The 20,068-nt window shown below is 39.6% G+C and overlaps 1 protein-coding gene across 1 annotated transcript; it reads right to left on the reverse strand.

The window, feature by feature from the left end:
- Nucleotides 1-490: 490 nt before the first annotated feature.
- Nucleotides 491-3,711, reverse strand: LOC134477328 (igE-binding protein-like). Its single transcript, XM_063254945.1, has 2 exons — nt 1,174-3,711; nt 491-1,135 (listed from the first exon to the last, which is right to left on the reverse strand). The coding sequence occupies exon 1, from the start codon at nt 2,803-2,805 to the stop codon at nt 1,690-1,692; it is 1,116 nt and encodes a 371-aa protein (XP_063111015.1). The 5' UTR covers nt 2,806-3,711; the 3' UTR covers nt 491-1,135; nt 1,174-1,689.
- Between the last annotated feature and the right edge of the window lie 16,357 nt (nt 3,712-20,068).

Here is a 20,068-nt window from a genome sequence, read left to right on the forward strand (position 1 = left end):
TTTAGAAGTTCAGCAGAAGCTGGGCAGCCAGAGAGACCATGAGGATATAAGCTCCTGAGATTTTACAGATATCTCAGGCAAAACACTGAATATCCCACTGAATGAGGGGCACAGCACAGTGAAACTTCTTACCAGTCTCAGGAGACACAGTGACTTTGGTTTACAGCTGGATCACATGTCTTAAAGGCATTGGGTTTCCAAGTTGAACTCTTTCTTCTTTTCAGGCAATGCCTTATCTCTTCATGTGAATATAGGTGAGTGGAAACAGCTACGGCTCCCTGCACTGTAAGTCTGACCACTGGGCTAACCTCAGCATGATCCAAAGGGGTAACATTATCCAGAGAGGGGAAGGCAATTAGCAACTGACAGTGAACAGTCATTTATGCCAGGCAATTATGGCAATTATGCCAGGCAGTGAACAGTCCTGCACAGTGTGACGGTGGCTCTATGACCGGAGCCGTGGGAGACAGGAGACCAAACTCGAGCAGGATCAGCTCTCAAACTTTATTACGTACAGCGAACCGGACCTGACAAGGTCCGCCACCCTCAACGTTGGTTCCTCTTCCGCCGTTGGGGGCAGGAACAACCTCTTATAAGGGGAAGCAGTATCCAATCACAGAGAAGCGCGCCTAACAAGCTGATAGGCTAGCGTCACGGGTAACTGGGCAGATATGACAATTTGGCGGGCTTGTTCAGGCCGGGAAGAACCCAGAAGCAGGAAATGGGCGCCATTCATAGGCGGCTTCCCACATCTCCCCCTTTTTTATTTATTAAAATAGGATGGTCTGTAGGTCCCTCCAAGGTGTCTATGACCTTGTTGCTGTTAGACACCTAGGAGTGGGCCTACCTTGTAGGCCGAGGCATGAGAGAATGTAGAGGTCTATACCCTGCTGTGCATCACCCTGTTTTGTGCATATCCTTGCACCAGGACCATGCTCAAGGTGAGTGGTTCATTTTTTCGCAGGGCCAGGCTTTTGTGAACCGAACCTGGATGCATATAGACATTCATTCCTGCCTTCCCCCCAACCTTTGGGGCGGATGGCACTGCAGTACCCTTGGTCTCGCATCTCAATGCCAATAATTTGACTCCGGGAGGGACCCCTGGCCTTATAGGCCATATATATCTGAGTGGAGCCTGTCTTAGGTTGACTGGGAGGGCTTTTCCCGTCTTACCCGTCATTGGCTTGCCCACTCAGCTCTTATAGCTGATGTTCTGCAATGTGAAGGAGATATGCGGCGGCCTGCTGGCCTGATGGGCCACCTGCTGCCATTTGCATGGCTGCCATAGCTGTGATCTTAACCTGCTGCTGAGTTTGTATGAGGCGATCTAACAAGCATTTAATAACCACAAGCCCTACTAGGATAGCCATGGCAATTAGCATAATCAAGGACTGTTTGATTGATGGTGTAAACCCTGGGTGAGGCGGGCGAGGCCGCCGAAAAAGGTGCCAATGTGGGCGGGTGGTGCCAAGGACCCCAAAGATATTGTGGTGGTTCTGTGGAATCTGAGCATATCACAGGGGTGATTAATAGGAACCCACAGAATAGAAAAAGCTCCAAACCAGACATTTTAGTTTGTAGATGGTCTCGGGCACTGAGCGTCGGTCCCAGAAGGGTCGAGTTGACTTGTGTCCGCGGGCTTATCTTCCTGTGCTTTATCAGGAACTGGTGGGGAGTTTACTGCTCGCGTCAATCTTTCCGGGACCCACAGCGGTTCGCAGCCTGGTTCCTGTGGGAAGACACAAACCGCACCTCGGGTCCAACTAACCACTGGATCCGGGCCCATCCATTGTCCTGTAAGGACATCTTCCATCTCACCAGCCCTTTGTCGGCCGGGGACGGGTTATTGTGCTCCATGGCAGGGGAATGATTATTGTGATTAAGATTTAAAAAATTTATGGTAAAGAGTGCCAATGATATTCTTCCTTTGGGCGTTAGGCCGTGGCCACCCAATTCACGGCACAGGCGTGTCCACTCTTCTAAGGACCTATTTTTGTTAGTTCTTAGGACATCACGGCACTCCTTAGTGCACTGTTCAAAAATCAATTGTTTTATGAGAGGGTGAGCCGCCTCAGCATCTGGAAAAATCCTGTTAGCGGCCTCAAGCATGCGGGCCACAAAGTCTGAAAATGGCTCTCCCTGCCCTTGTATAATTTTTGTAAGGTGACCCGTATGTTCTCCCTTTCCAGCCAGCCGTCTCCAGGCCTGGAGGCCACAGCGGCTAATTTGTTCATAAACCTGGCGAGGGTATTGAGTTTGATCTTCCTCAAAGGCTCCTCGCCCTAATAGCATATCCCTGTTCCACTCTCTCTGGTTATTTTCCCTGTTGGCTGCCGCCTGCTCTACACAGAATTCCTCATTCCAGGACTTCCAATCTAAATATTGTCTGGGGGAGAGGCAGGCGCGTGCCAGCTGGGTCCAATCTCCAGGAGTTAAAAGCAGACCTGCCAATGCCTCTAAAAGTGCCATGGTAAATGGCGCATTGGGCCCATAAGCTGAAACTGCGTCCTTGATAGCTTTAAGTTGTTTAATTTCTAAGGGCTCATAATATCCTCCTCCTCCCCTGCCTCCTACTTGTACCGGGAATGCATGGAGACCGGAACACTCAAAGGGAAGCCGCGACCATACCCTCTGGTGGAAGGAACGTCCTCCTCCCTCCCCAGATGGGGGCGCAGAAGGCAACCCAGGAAGTAGCTCTCCCTCTAACCAGGGCGGTGCCATAGGTTGTGGTGGCAGCCCAGGGAGCAACTCCTCTTCCGGCCACGGCGGTGCAGTGGGGCCTGGCGCCCTGAAGGGAGCGACCATGGGTCGCGAACTTGCCAAAGGGCGGAAGGGCTTAAGCTCTTCCCGTAAGGCGGAGTAGCTCGGGCAGGGTGGTGTTTGGTTCCCCTTTTTATCTTCCCGAGCCCTAAGTTCCTCTTTTAACGGTGTAGGAGGGTCATGCTTAGCAAAGACAACCTCCTCTTCTGAGCCTTCCAAATCCGAATCAGAATTAGAGCCCTGAGGGTCCTCCGGAGACCCACAATCGGCAGTGGCTCCGGGCTCCTCTGAGCATTCCGATCGAGCTCAAAAGCCTGTCGGGCTGTATTAGCGAAGCGAAAGCAAAACAGATGCAAAGGGAAAAGAAAAGAAAAAAAAAAACCGGCGTCCACTCGTGTGGCGCTCAAAATCTGTTAGGTGCGTCCACCCAACCCAGGTGACCCAGTATTCACCTGTCCCGGGAACCGCTGTATCTCACGTAGCTGATCAGGGTGAAGAGAAGAGGTGCTCGCGGCCTTCCGTTGTTATTGGGCCAGGTCCTCCGTCGTACCGCAGGTGACAGCAATTGCACCTCCCGGCCGAAGAGGCACGTCGCTGAGTCTTTTACCTTTTTCCCCGTACGGGCCACCAGATGACCGGAGCCGCGGGAGACAGGAGACCAAACTCGAGCAGGATCAGCTCTCAAACTTTATTACGTACAGCGAACCGGACCTGACAAGGTCCGCCACCCTCAACGTTGGTTCCTCTTCCGCCGTTGGGGGCAGGAACAACCTCTTATAAGGGGAAGCAGTATCCAATCACAGAGAAGCGCGCCTAACAAGCTGATAGGCTAGCGTCACGGGTAACTGGGCAGATATGACAATTTGGCGGGCTTGTTCAGGCCGGGAAGAACCCGGAAGCAGGAAATGGGCGCCATTCATAGGCGGCTTCCCACAGCTCTATAACAGATATATGTCTGTAGACCATTTAATCCTACCATCTACTGTGCAGGTTAGAAAACTGAAGCTCCAGGTTCAGTTTTCATAAAGTCAGTTCAAATTCAAGTTAATAAAAAACAACAGCTCTGCTCTTAACTTCGAATAAAATGGCAATGAAAGATTTGTCAAGTCTCACTGGCTTCATTTTCCGAGAAAAGAACATGTTCGTCCATTTGCATAGACAGACAGTCTTCTTGGAAAACAATTACAGGCTTCGTGGCAGTTCTGATAGGCCTAAGCTGGGACACAAAAATAATTCTGAGGTTTGAACTGCAGATGAACTTCACATATTTTTAGCAGGCCTTTGTAGATATTTAGTGGAGCCTATTACTGTTTTCGATTAAGAATGGAATTTCAATTGAAAGTTGAATGTTTGAAACATATTATCATAACTTTTCCTCTTTCCCAGCTCCCACTCCCTGTTTTTTGCTCAGGAAACCTTAGAGGTGGATTCTAAGGGCTACTTGGCCAGGGCCACTTGTCCAGTAGAGGAGTGGTGTGAACGGCTCTGGCAGCAGTGTGCCGGTCTTCTGGCCATCTCTCTGAAAACTCCCAGATGTCTCTGAAATACACAGACGTGTTTCATATGGATCAACTGGCTCAGGCTGGAGAGAAGTTGTCAGTAAAAGTGACAGCTTGTAATTTCCTCTTCCTTTTCATTTTGAAATGTGCAACTAGCTTATTTAAGCCACTAGTAGGACCCTCCAGATCTGAACTTTTGAAGAAAATCACAGTTTACTTCCCTTTCCCTGATTTCAAGAGTAATTGTACCTTCCTTAATGATGATGCTTTTTTCCCCCAAGGCCCTGTTTACCACTAGTTCTGTCTTACACATCATCTTCGCAGTGAAGTGTTTCTACTAGTCTTTTCACTTTAGGTAGATAGAATTTGTCATCTCACTGACATGTAACAATAGGCACTAGGTTGTGGTATAGAAGGATACAGAAAATTAGATTCTCTGGGTAGAAAAGTTTTACTCTGAAAGTCATAAGATGATCACACTTTGTGTGGGCACATACATACACACACACAGTGGCAGTCCCAAGTTAAAACAAATTAGGCAATTGCTTGTACTGGATCCTGTTTCACTTGAGAACATTTATGTGTCCATGTCTTGTACAATAGAATACTATAGAAATGCTTAGTTTTTGATTGTTTCCTATGGGTATGGATGTTTCACTCACATGACCACAATTTTGCTGAGTTTTTCAATTGTTTTTAAAGATTTGGAAATTTTTCACTTGCATAATTCATTTAAAATCAACATTAAAATCTATTTAAAATAAACCAGCAATTGTTTAAACAAAGTATTTATTTTTTTAAAACAAAATGGGGTGTCTCATAACTGTGCCTACCCTCCAGTCACTGTTTCTTCAATTCTATCCTACCGGAATGTGAGGAATGCAGTTCATCACTTCTCTAACACCTCTCTTGCCCTAGAGAAGCTGATTCACCACCACAGATGTTGGAACTCTGTGATGAAAATGTAAGAGCAGGTTTATAAACATTCAATGAAAGGAGGCTGTCTACAGTTGGTAATTTAAAATCAATTGTAAAGATATGGCTATTAGAATAAAAGTTGATATGGAAATAAACATTCATAAGCATGATACACATTATGAGAAAAGGCAATAAAAACAAGCAAAAGAAAATTGTGTTTCTAGATAACATGACCGCATAGACAATCTCAAAGGACTGTCAAAAACATCTCCTGGACTAACTAGTGTTTATAGCAAGTCTGAATACACACAATTAATCTACAAAAATCAAGTGCTTTTCTATATATGAATAATGAGCAGCTGGAAATTAAAGGTAAAGCAAAATATCATTCACATTATCTCCACAAGAAGTAATCTCAGATATATACTTAAATTGATGCCATAATACTAATTACCAACTGTGCAAAAGATATGCATGAGAAAAATCATGAAATTCTGATGAAAGAAATTAAAGACGCTCTAAATAAATGAAGAGATACGCCATACTAATTGATGAGTCAGTTCTTTCCAACCTGATCTATGGATCCAACACAATCCTAATCAGAATTCCTGCTAATTGTTAGGTGAATTTTGACAAATTGATTCTGAAGTTTATACAGAGAAGCAAAACAGCAGATCTAGTGAACACATGACTAAAGAAGAACACGGTTGTAGGACCAATGCCACCAACTTCAAGGCTAAGTAAAAGCTACTGTAATAACCAGGGTGAAAGAATAGACATATAGGTCAGTAAAACAGAATGGAGTGCTCAGGAAGATCCTACACAAATAGAGTTAAATGGTCTTTGACAAAAGAGCAATGATTATTGAATAGAGAAAGGATAATCTTTTTTATTTTATTTTAAAGAGAAAAAAACAAAAGAGGACAGAACAAAGAAAATCAGAACAGAACAATTTAAACAACACAGAACTTCACAACCAGATATTAACAGTAGTTACCATAATGTTTCTTTCTTTGAAGCAGTTGAGCATACCTTCACACACAATAATATCAAACATAATAGGATAGTATAACAATGTTCATGGGAATGAAAGTATTACAGAACATTCAAAACCAAATAACAGAAAGTGAACAATGGCTTCTATAATATCTCATTTTCCATAAAAAATTTGTTTATACATCACACACATTAAAATCCAACAAGACACAACATGATTGAACCAATGGAAATAGAAGAACAAAAACATGGTAGTTCTTCAAAGCAAGATGATATTAAATCAGCAATGGCTGCCACAATGTCTTGTTTTCTTCAAAGTAGCTGTTCACACTATCACACATAATAAAATCAAACAAAACAGAATACAACCATTCCAACTAATGAAGGAAAATATTATAAGTCTTCAAAGCAATGTAATAGGGAACCATGATTACCATAAAATCTTATGTACTCATCATTTCTTATACTAGGGAGACTATACAGTATTTATACATGTGAGTTTGATTTATTTCACTTATGAGTATGGTCTCAAGTTGTGTCCATTTATTTATAAATATCTCAATGTGTTCATTCATTAGAGCTGAACAGTACTCCATTCTATAAAAATACCATAACTTTTTTATCCATTCCTCAGTTGATGGGCACTTGGGTTGTTTCCAAGATCTGGCCATTACAAATTGTGCTGCTATAAACATGAGTGCACATATATATCACTGTGGTATGATGTTTTCAGTTCTTCTAGGAATATGCCTAGAAGTGGAATAGCTGGGTAAAATGGGACTTCCAATCCCAGCTTTTTGAGGAATCTCCAGACTGACCCGCACAGTGGTTGCACCAGTCTGCACTCCCACCAACAGTGCAGGAGAGTTCCTTTTTCCCCACAGCCTCTCCAGCATTTATTGTGGGTAGATTTCTTTATCCTGGCCATTCTTTCTGGAATGAGGTGGAATTCAGTGCTGTTTTAATTTGCATTTCTCTAATGACCAATGATGCTGAACATTTTTTCATGTATATATTTGCCATTTGTATTTCTTCATCTGAGAAATATGTCTTCATCTCACATGCCCATTTTTGAAGTGGGTCTTTAAATATTGGGGATCTTATTTTTTAAAAATTTATATATTCTAGAAAGAAGTCCTTTGTCTGAGGGACCATTCACTAAGATTTTTTCCCCCAATTTACAGATTTTCTTTCAGCTACCCAGAGATTTCTTTCAACATGCAAAAACACTTTAATAGGATGTGATCCCAGTTATTAATTCTGGGAAGTATTTCCTGTGCAGTTTGATTCTTGTTCATGAATTCTCTACCTACCCCTATGTCTTCAAGATTTTTTCCTGCTTTGTCTTCCAATAGATTTAGTGTTTCATTTTAATATTTAGATCTTTGGTCCATTTAGACTTTAGTTTAGTACATGGTGATAGGCATGAGTCTAGTTTTAGTTTTTGGGATATGGAGAGCCAATCTCTCCAGCACCATTTATTAAAGAGACTATTGTTTTTCCAGTGAATGTGTTTGGCCCTTTTATCAAAGATAAGGTGGTTGAGTGTGTTTGTAGTTGTAATTGCATCTTCTAATCTATTCCATTGATCTTCAGGTTTGTTTTTATTCCAGTACCATGTTGATTTTATTACAGTAGCTTTGTAGTATAACTTCAAGTCAGGGATTGTGATGCCTCCTTCCTTGTCTTTTCTGCTTAGAATTTCCTTTTGTATTCTAGGTCTCTTCTTGTTCAGATGAATTTTAAGAGTGATTTCTCTAAATCTGAGGTATGCTAGTGGTATTTTGATTGGGATTGCATTGAATCTGTATAACAATTTTGGGAGAATGGCCATTTTCACAGTGTTTGTTCTTTCTATCCATGAACAAGGGATGTCTTGAAAGGGATCCATGAACAAGGGATCCCATTTTCTGAAGTCCTCTTCGATTTCTTTTTTCAGGGTATTATAATTTTACCTAAATAGATCTTTTACTTCTTTCATTAGGTTAATTCCTAAGCATTTCATTTTCTTGGTGGCTATTGTGAAGGATGTGGCTTCTCTTATTTCTCTCTCAGTGACTTTGTTGTTAGTGTATAAGAATGCTATTGATTTCTGAATATTGACTACATTGCTGCATTTATTTATTACGGGGGTCTTCTATGTAGAGTATCATGTCATTTGTAAATAATGATAATTTAACTTCTTCTTTTCCTATCTTTTTATTTATTTATTTTTTAAATTTTAATTTGAAAGTAGTAAAAATGCAACAGCACAAGACAAAACAAAGCCAATCGAGACAATGCAATGAAATCGGTACAGAGTTTCACAGTAGGATACTGGGATGGTAGTAATAGGTACTATGGTATATCTCGTTAACTTCACAATAGTTGTTGGGTCAATTAGGTATAGCAAAATCAAACCCAAAAGAGAACATTAGAAAACCAATTAAGAGTATTGAATAGAGCAAAAGAAGCATAGAATAAAATAGTGAAAACAACCTTTGCCTTCAAACAGAAGATAGAAGGAAATCCCTCATATTTTGCTTTACTGCATATGGTCATCCTCCCAAGAGATGCTGAAATATCTATCCCCAGTAGCTACGGGGAGGAGGAGGAAGGGTGTTTGATTTTCAGCCCGAGTATCGGTAGGCTCTGGCCCATGCTGGGGGTGCCTACCAAGAGGGTTGGCAAATAAGCTGCCTGAGTCCCACCATGGCTGGATCTCAGGAGCGCTGGTCCTCCTCCTGCCCCTCGCTGGGGCACTTACCAACAGGGTGGGTGAATAAGCTGTTTGAGTCCTATCATGGATGGTCTTGGGAGCGCTGGCTTTTCTTATCTTCACTTCTTTTATTTCTTTCTCTTGTCTAATTGCTGTGGCTAGTATTTCCAGTACTATATTGAATAGGAGAGGTGATAATGGACATCCTTGTCTTGAACCTGATTTTAGGGTAAAAGCTTTCAGTTTTTGGCCATTTAATATGATTCTATTGGTTTTTCATAGATGGCCTTTATCATATTGAAGTAAAGATCATCTATTCCAATTCTCTGTACAGTTCTTATCATGAATGAGTGTTGGACCTTATCAAAAGCTTTTTCTGCATCTGTAGAAATGATCATGTGATTCTTATTTTTGGCTCTGTTGATATGGTAGATTACATTTATTGCTTTACATATGTTGAAACATCCCTGCATACCTGGGATGAGTCCCACTTGGTCGTGGTGTATAATCTTCTTGATGATTTGCTGCATCCTGTTTGCCAATATTTTACTGAGGATTTTTGCTTCTGTGTTCATTAGGGAGATTGGTCTATAGTTCTCTTTTTTAGTTGGGTCTTTCTCAGGTTTTGGTACTAGAGTAATATTTGATTCCAGGAATGACCTAGGGAGGATTGCTTCCCTTTCAATTTCATTGAACAGTTTGAGGAGTGTCGGCATTAAGTCTTCTTTGAATTTCTTGTAGAATTCTGCAGTGAATCTGTCTGGGCCTGGGTTCTTTGTTCGTAAGGATTTAATTACATTTTCAATTTCATTAATAGAAATTGGGTTATTCAGCAGTTTTACATCTTCTTGAACCAGCTTTGGTAGTTTATATGTTTCTAGGAATCTGTCCATTTCTTCTGTGTTATTGAATCTATGAGAGTAGAGGTTTTTGAAATAGGTATTGGTGATCTTCTGTATTTCCATGGGGTCTGTAGTGATTTCACCCTTTTCATTCCTTATTGCATGAATTTGAATTTCTTCTTTCTTTTTAAAATAAGATTGGCTAGGGACTTACCAATTTTATTTATTCTTTCAAAGAACCAACTCTTTGATTCATTGTTTCTTTGTATTGGTTTCTTAAGTCTCTATTGCATTGATTTCTGCTCTGATCTTTATAATTTCCTCCTTTCTTTTGGCTTTGGGCTTGACTTGCTCTTCTTTTTCTAGATGTTTGAGGTGTAGCATCAGGTTGTTTATTTGTGTTTGTTCTGTTTTCCTGGTGTGCAAATTCACTGTCATAAATTTTCCTCTGAGGACTGCTTTCATTGTATCCCATAGATTCCAATAAGTTGTATTTTCTTGTGCTTGTAGAGGTTGTTTAATTTCTTCTTTAATTTCATTTGTGACCCACTGATTGCTCAGGAGTATATTATTCTATTTCCATGTGTTTGTGGGGGGGTTTTCAGTTTCTTTTGTCATTAATTTCTAGTTTTATGATGCTATGATCCAATAACATTCATGGGATAATTTCAATTCTTTTGCATTTACCAAAGTATGTTCTATGGGCTATTATATGGCCTATTTTAGAGAATTTTCCATGTACTGCTGAGAAGAATGTATGTTCTGATGTTTTTGGATGGAACACTCTGTATACATCGATCAAGTCCATTTGTTCACAGGTATGATTCAGTTCTGTTATTTCTTTGCTGATTTTCTGTCTGGTTGATCTGTTCTTTGGTGTAAATAGCATGTTAAGGTCTCCTGTTATAATTGTGTTATTGCTTATTTGCTTTTTATTTCTGTTAATACTTCCTTTGTATAGCTGGGTGTTCTGGAATTTGGTGCATATGTGTTTAAGATTGTTATCTCTTCCTCTTTAAGCTTTACCCTAACTAGTATGTATTTTTATCTCTTTGAATCATTGTTGGTTTGAAGCTCACGTTGTCTGAAAACAGAATAGCTATCCCTGATTTTGGGGGGGGGGGTTCCTGTTTCATGACAAATTGTTTTCCAACCTTTGACTTTAAGTCTATGAGTTTCCTTTTGGGTTAGATGAGTTTCTTATATACAGTGTATTGTTGGATGTTGTTCCTTGATCCATTCTATATTGGTTTATATTTGACATGTTACCTTTCTGCTGTTGCATCTTTACCTTTCCACTCTGTTTGTCTGCCTTGCTTAGTGGTTTTTTCTTATGTCTATCTAGAATGTCTTTCAGTATTCTTTGCAGGGTTGGTTTGGTGATCATGAATTTCCTCAGTTGTTCTTTGTCATGGAAGTATCTTATTTCTCCATCCACTTTGTTTTTTAAAAAATTTTTTAAAATTTTATTTAAAGAAAGACTAAACAAAACTGAAAATAGAAATAATACATACATTCAGAGAAAAAAATGAACAGTAAGAAATCACTAGTTGATGTTTATACATATTGTCATTTTACAAATAGTTGTTCAAAGATACAAAAATGGAACATGTAAAATGGGAATTCAAACAGTGAGACTGCAAACAGTTCTGTTCAACTGTCCAACAAAAACTTAGTAACATGGTTGTCAATTTTATACACTTAAACATACATGCAGTTATCCATAGTTTCATTTATATTTAGACTAAACAAACTAAAGCAGGTTAAAATCATTCTGAACAAAGAATATTAGTATTGCTGGATTTCACATGCTACTCCATGATCAGCACTGGGTACTATAGTGTCTTTTTTTAAAAATTTAATTTAAAGAAAGATTAAACAAAACAGAAAATGGGTAGAAATAATAAATAATTTCAAAGGAAAAATAAACAATAAGAAATCACTAGATGATTACAGATTGTCTTCTTACAAATAGTTATTCAAGATACTAAAGGGGAGCTTATAAAATGGGAATTCAAACAGATTGCAACCAGTTCTGTTCAACTATCCAACAAAAACTTAAAAATATGGTTATCAATCCTATACACTTAAACATACATGCAGTTATCCATCTCTTCAATTATGTTGAGACTGAATAAACCCAAGCAGGCTAATATCACTCTGAACAAAGAATAGTCCTATTGCTGGGTTTCACATTATGACACTCCAGGATCAGCACTGGGTATTTTAGTATCTCTTTTTCTTCAGAGTATCTGCTCATTTTACCATGTGTTATATGATCAGTTCTCATAAACTGTTTATATATTCTACACATGCATGAGTCTTAACATATATTTCTATCCTTTCTATATTAGAGGGAGAAACAAAACAAAGCAAGGCAAAACAAAATATATTCCTATAAACACATGAAGTGAAATAAACATGAAAGACCATTGTATGAATCGCTCTACCATAGTTCCTGTGTTGTCTCTTGTTATTGCCAATAGTATTGGCTATATCGTAAGACATAGTATAATTGAATTTGTCAGTACATAACAGTATTAATAAAAACACAACTTTGTATATAGTATAGAACTTCAAAAACTGGCAGTTATCAAACCAGAATGTGTATTGTTGAGTCTTGTCATCTTCAGTGTAGTTGCCTATACTCTCAGACTTGATACTATCAATCATATCAGTTTTGAATAAAGTCTTCTCTGCCTCATTTCTGTTATGCTCTTTTTGTTGCTATTAGTTGTCTGCTTATCTTCTTCATTATGTTTTCTGCTCCATTCATTGAAGCCACTGTTCCTGGAATCCTAGTACTTTTCTCTCTCTCTAGAATGCCCTGCAGTATCCTCTGTAGAGTTGGATTGGTGGTTGCAAATTTCCCAAGTTCCTCTTTGTCTTGGAAACATCTTGTTTCTCCATTAATTTCTAGAGAAAGTTTAGCAGTGTATATCAATCTGGGATGGGGGTTATTTTCTTTCAGGGCTTGGAATATTTCGCTCCGGGCTCTTCTTGACTTAATGGTTTGTGTCGAGAAGTCTGCCGTTATTCTGATGGGCCTTCCTCTGTAGGTTATCTATTTCTTGTCTCTAACAGCTTTTAATATTCTGTTCTTTTATTGAATTTCTGGAATCTTGATTATTATATGCCTGGATGTAGCTCTGTTTTGGTTGTAGGTGGCTGGAGTTCTGTATGCCTCATATATCAGAATATAATATCCTTTTCCTATGTTTGGGAAGTTTTCCTTAATTATTTCTGTGAATAACCTTTGTAGTTCCTTTGTTTGTAGCCTCCCTGCCAACTCAGCTCTCCAATCAGCTCACTGACCCCAAACTCAATGTAACTGTACCTCCAGTGTGTCAAAGCTGCAGGACCTCGGATTGTTCAGCAAGTTGTGGTGGGACCTCAGCAAGTCACAGCAGGACCCTGGTCAGTCGAGGCAGGACCCTGGCTGGTCACAGCAGGATCCTGGCCAGTCTTGGCAGGGCCTTGGCAAGTTGCTGTGGGAACTTGGCCAGTCATGGCGGGAAGTCAGCCAGTAGCAGTGGGACCTCTCAGCAAGTTGTGGCAGAACCCCGGCAAGTCACAGCATTGGCTAGTCACCACAGGACCTTGGATGGTTGGCAAGTCACCTTAATTTCTTCTTGGGATGCGAGAATTCATCTCCCTCTGTTTGGGGGTTCCCCACTCTGTATTATGTTGAATTCTAAGTTAACTATCTCAGGGAGCGTCTATAGCCAGTTGTTATCTATCCGCCATCTTTGCTCCTCCCCCTCTCCATCCACTTTAAAGGGCAGTTTTACAGGGTACATCAATCTGGGTTGTAAGTCATTTTCCTTTAAGATATGAAATACTTCACTCCATGCTCTTCTTGACTTTATTGTTTGTGTTGAGAAGTGTTATGGATTAAGAACTCATGGTCAACTTAATGCCAGCTAGAGTACATCAACATGGCACTGAGTGTAGATGCTCCACCTTAGGGAAGTTGCTAGCATAAACAGAGGTGGAGAAGGAAGACAGGAATGCGTTGTTGCATTGAGGCATTGTGGGTTCTCCTATGAGTTGCTGTTTGAGCCGTTGGTTCTCCTGGAGAAGCTTTGGTCCTCACATTGAGCATTGCTTCCTGGCTTTGGAAGGGAAGACATGTGCTGCTTGGTCTCCAGGATGAACTCGTCACATTGGCTTCCTGCATGTACTCAACTGTGCTTGTTGTTGGAGGAGCTCAGGGCCTCTGTGCCACTGAGAATGGCCGTGGTATCTTTAAGGACAGCCCTGGTTTTTGTTGTGAGACTTCTTGGCTCTATTGTAGAACCCTCATCCCACCAGCACAGCTCCTTCACCCCACTGGCATGGACTTTCTGATTTCCACCACTGACCTTTGTGGCCTTCTCAGCATGGATCCATAAAAGAGACTGGTGTGAGTCCTTCTTGTGAGCTCTGGACTTCCAGCTGGACTTGTGGGAGGCATTGTCATGAGTTCTGGATTTTTATCTGGACTCATGTGGAACATTGCTGTGGGATTTAGGCCCTTGACTATATATCCTATGTTTTTGGTGCTGTGGATAGATTTCCTGCATTGTCTTTTGTTTTTTAAAAAAATTTTTATTTAGAGAAAGACAAAACAAAACAGAAAATGGGTAGAAATAGTACATACTTTCAAAGGAAAAAATAAACAGTAATAAATCACTAGTTTATGTTTATATATTGTCCTCTTACAAATAATTGTTCAAGATACAGAAGTGGAACATAAAAATGGGCATTCAAACAGGGAGACTGCAAATAGTTCAGTTCAACTATCTAATAAAAACTTAGTAATATGGTTATCAATCCTATACATTTAAGCATACACACATTTAACCATATCTTCATTTACATTGAGATTAAACAAACCAAAGCAGACTAAAATCACTCTGAACAAAGAATAATAATTTTGCTGGATTTCACGTCATGACACTCCAGAATCAGCATTGGGTACTGTAGTGCCTTTTTTTTTCCTTCAAAATATTTGTTCATTTCATCATCTGTCATAAGATCAGTTTTTTTTTTAATTTTATTTAAGGAGAAAAGAAAAAAAAGCAGAGAAAGGGTACAAGTTATACAGATTTGCAGAAAAAAAATGAACAGTAGGAAATCACTAGTTAATGGATTACATATTGTCATCTTAGAAATAATTGTTCAAGTCACAAAATTAAAGCTTGTAAAGTGGACATTCCATCAATGATACTGCAAACAGTTCTGTTCAATGATCCAATAAAACTCTGTGATATCATATTCTATCTTATACACTTAAATATACATGCAGTTATATAGTTTAGAGCACTTTCTTTTCCTCTCTTTTGTACAATGACTATTACACATTTTGGGTTTCATTGCTCTCACGGTTCTTATTACTTTTTTGGAAGAGAGTAAAACCAAATGTGACATAACAGAACAGAACCGGTCAAGTCAAAAGGGTGGACATAATTGATAATGTGAAAACATAATACAAGGTGATCAACAATGGTTACCATAATGCCTCCTGCTATCTCTAGTAGAATTGCTTATACCATTAGTTATAATACAATTGAACAAAACAGTAAAGAACAAAACCGACAAAACCAAAACATTGGTAACATTGTAGGTCTTCAAAAGTAGATAAAAGTCAACGAGAATGGGCGTTATAATGAATCTCATTATCTTCACAGCTGATGCCTAAATTTTCGAACCTGATACTATCCAGCAAAACAGAATAGGGGAACATCAGTTAAAAACCAGATGGTGAGAGTAATACAGGGCTTTAAATCGAGGTAATGGAAAGTCAAAGTGGGTTACTATAATATATCCTGCTTTTTTTTCCCTTTAATTAAAAGGATAAAAATTTTTAAAAAGTGTTAAAAAAGTAAATAATGGAATGGAGATTGAGATAAAAGAGGGCATAACAACGAAACAGTGCAGATCAGAACATAACCATTTAAGCAGAATAGTGTTTCACCACCAGATAATCCTGACCTAAAAGTAGTTACCATATTGTCTCTTTCCTTGAAATCCTTGAGTACAACTTCGTATACTGTAGCATTAAGTATATCAAAACAATGTAAAACCATTTAAGAGAATGACAGCATTACAGAGTATTTAGAATCGACTAACAGAAAATGAATAATGGTTTCTGTATAATCTCCTTGTCTTTAAAAGGTTTTTGCTTATACTATCATACATAATAAAATCCAGTAAGATACAACCTATTTAGACCATTGGAGACAGAAGGACAAAAGCTAGATGAGACTTCAAAACAAGATGATACTAAATCAGTATTACCTATTAAGATGTCATTTTCTCCAAAATAGCTGTTCCTATCATCCAATCTTCTCTGCCTCATTTCTGTTGAGCTCTTATTCTGTCAGTAGCTGTCAGTTTGTCTTCTTCACTTTGTTCTCTGCTCCATTAGTTGTGGACTCCACTATTTCTGGATTCTTTGTATTTTTCTTTTTTTAGAATATCCTGCAATACTCTCTGTAGAGTTGAATTGGTGGTTGCAAATTCCCCCAGTTCCTCTTTATCCTGGAAGCACCTTGTTTTTCCATCAATTTCCAGGGACAGTTGTGCAGGATATCTCAATCTTGGCTGGAGATTATTATCTTTCAAAGCTTGAATTATTTCCCCCCACGCTCTTCGTGATTTGATGGTTTGTGCAGAGAAATCTGCTGTAATTCTGATGGGTGCTCCCTTGTAAGTGGTCTGTTTCTTGTCTCTGACAGCTTTTAATATTCTGTTCTTGTATTGAATTTCTGGAATTTTTATTATTATATGTCTGGGTGTTGCTCTGTTTGGGTTGTAGGTGACTGGGGTCCTGTATGCCTCATACATCTGAGTATCTTTACCTTTTGCTAAATTAGGAAAATTCTCCTGGATTATTTCTGTGAGTAGCTTTTGTAGTTCATTTGTTTGTGTCCCTACTTCTTCTTTTATGTTCTTAATCCTTAAGTTATGGATCCTCTTATCATCTTCTTGTCTTTGTATTATTGCTGTTTGTTTCTTTGTTATTTTTAAGAAGTTTTTCATTTCATTCTCCCATATTACAATTCTGCCTTCCAGTTCAGATAGTCTGTCCTTAGTTTCTTTCAAGCTGTTATGCCAGTCTTCGATAGACTTCTTAGTTTCTTGGTAGTCCCTTTGAACCTGCTTCACGTATTCTATGCTTTCCCTGTTTTCTCCATCAAACAATTCTCCCCTCTTTTTCTGTTCTTCCATTCCACCATCTGTTTTTTCTTGGGTGGGGCTTAGCATTTCTCTAACTATTTTGCATACTTTTAGCTTCAGGTCGTTGATAACTTCATTCCTGAATTGGTCTATGAGGCTCTCTATATGGTGCTTTATGTGTATTGGTGCGGTGTCTGCTATTGCCTGTTTCTCAGAATTGGGGGCCGAGGAGCCTTTCTTGTTGCTGCCTCTTCCCATATTCTCTGTGCCTTATATATGCAAGCTTATATGAGAGGCCCAGCTTCTCTCCCTGTCAGCCACAGCCTGATCGAATTGCGCCGGTTAGGTGTTCCCACTCACTGCTGCGCACGAGGCAGCCTACGCGGAGGCCCGCCCCTCCCAGCCTCCGTCAGGCTCTGGGATCTGGGTTGGGCCAGCCTACGGGGTCCGCCGGCAGCGTCACGCAGGCCAGGCACTTTTCACCAATCCCGCCCGAGAGGGGAATGTGTGGCTGGAGTCGCCACCGCGCCCTGCTCCCGCAGGACTGCTCGGGCCCAGAAAGTCCGCTGGAGTCAAACTGTGGTGGAGTGTCAGTTTCTCTCATTCACCTCGCCACAAGTCAGAACATGCCTCCCTGCCCGTCCTGTTTTTGACTCCGTTCGCAGACTCCCATTCTCAGAGTTTCTGCGCGTCTCTCTCCTTGCCGAGCCAATGTAGAGGCAGCCAGCCGCCGCGCGGCAGGAAACCCAAATCGCGGCTTCCAATGGCGCAGGGTCCAGCCTCAGCAGCGAGACTTTTCTGTTCCTGTTTTAGCACCAGGACTGCATTCCAAGTTGGTTTCTCTCAGCCGAGTTTGTTCCTGAGTCAGCAGAGCATAACTCCACCTGCTTATGTCTCTTTAGTCTGCACCATACCTGGCTTCTGAGCCTAGTTTTTCAGAGAGCCTCCGGTAGTTGCTGTTATCTGTCCGCCATGTTCTCCCGGAAGTCATAAGATCAGTTCTTGTAAACTGTTTATAGGTTTTATGCAAGCATGAGTCTTACCATGTATTTCTATCCTTGCTATATTAAAGGGAGAAACAGAACAAAGCAGGACAGAACAAATCCTATTCAAACAGACACATAAAACTAGAAAGACATACAAAAATGGAGTTCTACCACAGTTACTGTGTTGTCTCTTGTTATCATCAATAAAATTGGCTATATCATCAGATAAAGTATAATTGAATATATCAGTACATAACAGTATTAATAGAAATACAACTTTGTAGATAGTGTAGAACTACAAAAATGGTTAGTAATCAAACCAGAATGGGTATCATAGTGAATCATTGTCTTTTTCAGTATGGTTGTCTATACTCTCTGACTTGATACTATCAACCTTAACAGTTTTGAATAAAATCTGTCAATAACAAATAGCAATCAAACAAATCAGATTTAACTAAGATCAGTCATGATTTAACAGTACAAGTTATATAGGGATCCAGATTAAGTTAATAGGAAATTAAACATGATTACTGTGTTATATCCTGATATTTTTGGGATATCTGTTTCTGTCCTCAGATCTAGTGCTTGTATATAAACTGGGAAGGAATAAGTTCTATCTAAGCAGAGTGGTGTGAGTAATATGGGTTTTAATTCCTGATACATTATTAGGAATATCTTCTGCTGTCTTTTTAAAGACTATTCCTCCCTTTTCACTCCCCCAAGGTGTACTGTGCATTTTTGGGTCTCCCCAACACCCTCGGTTTTATATTGAGGGGGCAAACTGCTATTTACCTAAGTGTTTCTGAATTTTCTCACTCCTGGGCTTCATCTCTAGTTTTATTTTTTTTACCTATTAAAACCTGTCTTTCCAACCTATCCATAAATACTGGTCCAGTTGCCCCTATCACTCTCTGGTTCCCTAACACATAGAGTTCTGTTTTCTCATATTTGATTTTCATTCCATATACCCTTCTTCAGGTTAGTTATATTTTCCTTCAGAGCATCTCGGTGGACACTACCTCTTGTTCCACTCTGCCTGTGATTCTCTCTTTTTTTCCTTAATTTAGTGTATCTAAGCCATCTATATTAGAAATTATATCCAACCTTCTCTGCCTCATTTCTGTTGTGCTCTTTTTCCATCATTAGTTGTCTGTTTGTTTTCTTCATTTTGCATTTTGCTCCATTTGTTGGCGCCCCTTTGCTACTGTTCCTGAAATTCTGGTGCTTTTCTCTGTCTTTAGAATGTCTTGTAGTATTCTCTGTAGAGTTGCATTGGTGGTTGCAAATTCCCCCAGTTCCTCTTTATCTTGGAAGCATCTTGTTTCTTCATTAATTTCTAGGGACAATTTTTCAGGGTATGTCAATCTTGGTTGGAGATTATTTTGTTTCAGGGCTTGGAATACTGCACTCCATACTCTTCTTGATTTCACAGTTTATGCCAAGAAGTGTGCCGTAATTCTGATGGGCTTTCCCTTGTAAGTAATCTGTTTCTTGTCTCTGAAAGCTTTTAATATTTTATTCTTATATTGAATTTCTGGAATCTTGATTATTATATGCCTGGGTGTAGTCTGTTTTAGTTGTAGGTGGCTGGAGCTCTGTATGCCTCAAAATCTGAATATCTTTTCCTTTTCCTATGTTTGGGAAGTTTCCCTTAATTATTTCTGTGAATAGCCTTTGTAGTTCCTTTGTTTGTACTCCTGTTTCTTCATTCACATTCTTTATTCTTAAGTTATAGATCCTCTTGTTGTCTTCTAGCCTTTATATTGTTACTGCTTATTTCCTTGTTATTTTTAAGAAATTTTTCCTTTCATGATCCTACATTGCAAACCTGTCCTCCAGTTCTGATAATCTATCCTTAGTTTCTTTTAAGCAGTTTTTCCAGCTTTCAATGGAGTTTTTAATTTCCTGGTAATCTCTTTGAACCTGCTTCATGTATTCTATGTTTTCTCATTTTTTTCGTCAAACAATTCTCCCCTTTTTTATGTTTCTCCATTCTTCCATCTGATTTTTCTTGAGAGGTGCTTAGCATTTTTTTATTACTTTATTTATATCTTGCTTTACTTGGTTAAATACTTCACTTTTGAACTCGTCTATGAGGTCCTGAAGATATTACTTTATGTCCACTGTTGCCATATCTGATATTGCATATTTGCTGTCCTCAATCTCCTTTGCATTTACCTTTGCTGGATCAGTGTTCTCAGGGTT

Source organism: Cavia porcellus, unplaced genomic scaffold, assembly GCF_034190915.1.
Source record: "Cavia porcellus strain 051 isolate PalLab524CR breed Dunkin Hartley unplaced genomic scaffold, mCavPor4.1 scaffold_1, whole genome shotgun sequence".
Lineage (NCBI taxonomy): Eukaryota > Metazoa > Chordata > Mammalia > Rodentia > Caviidae > Cavia > Cavia porcellus.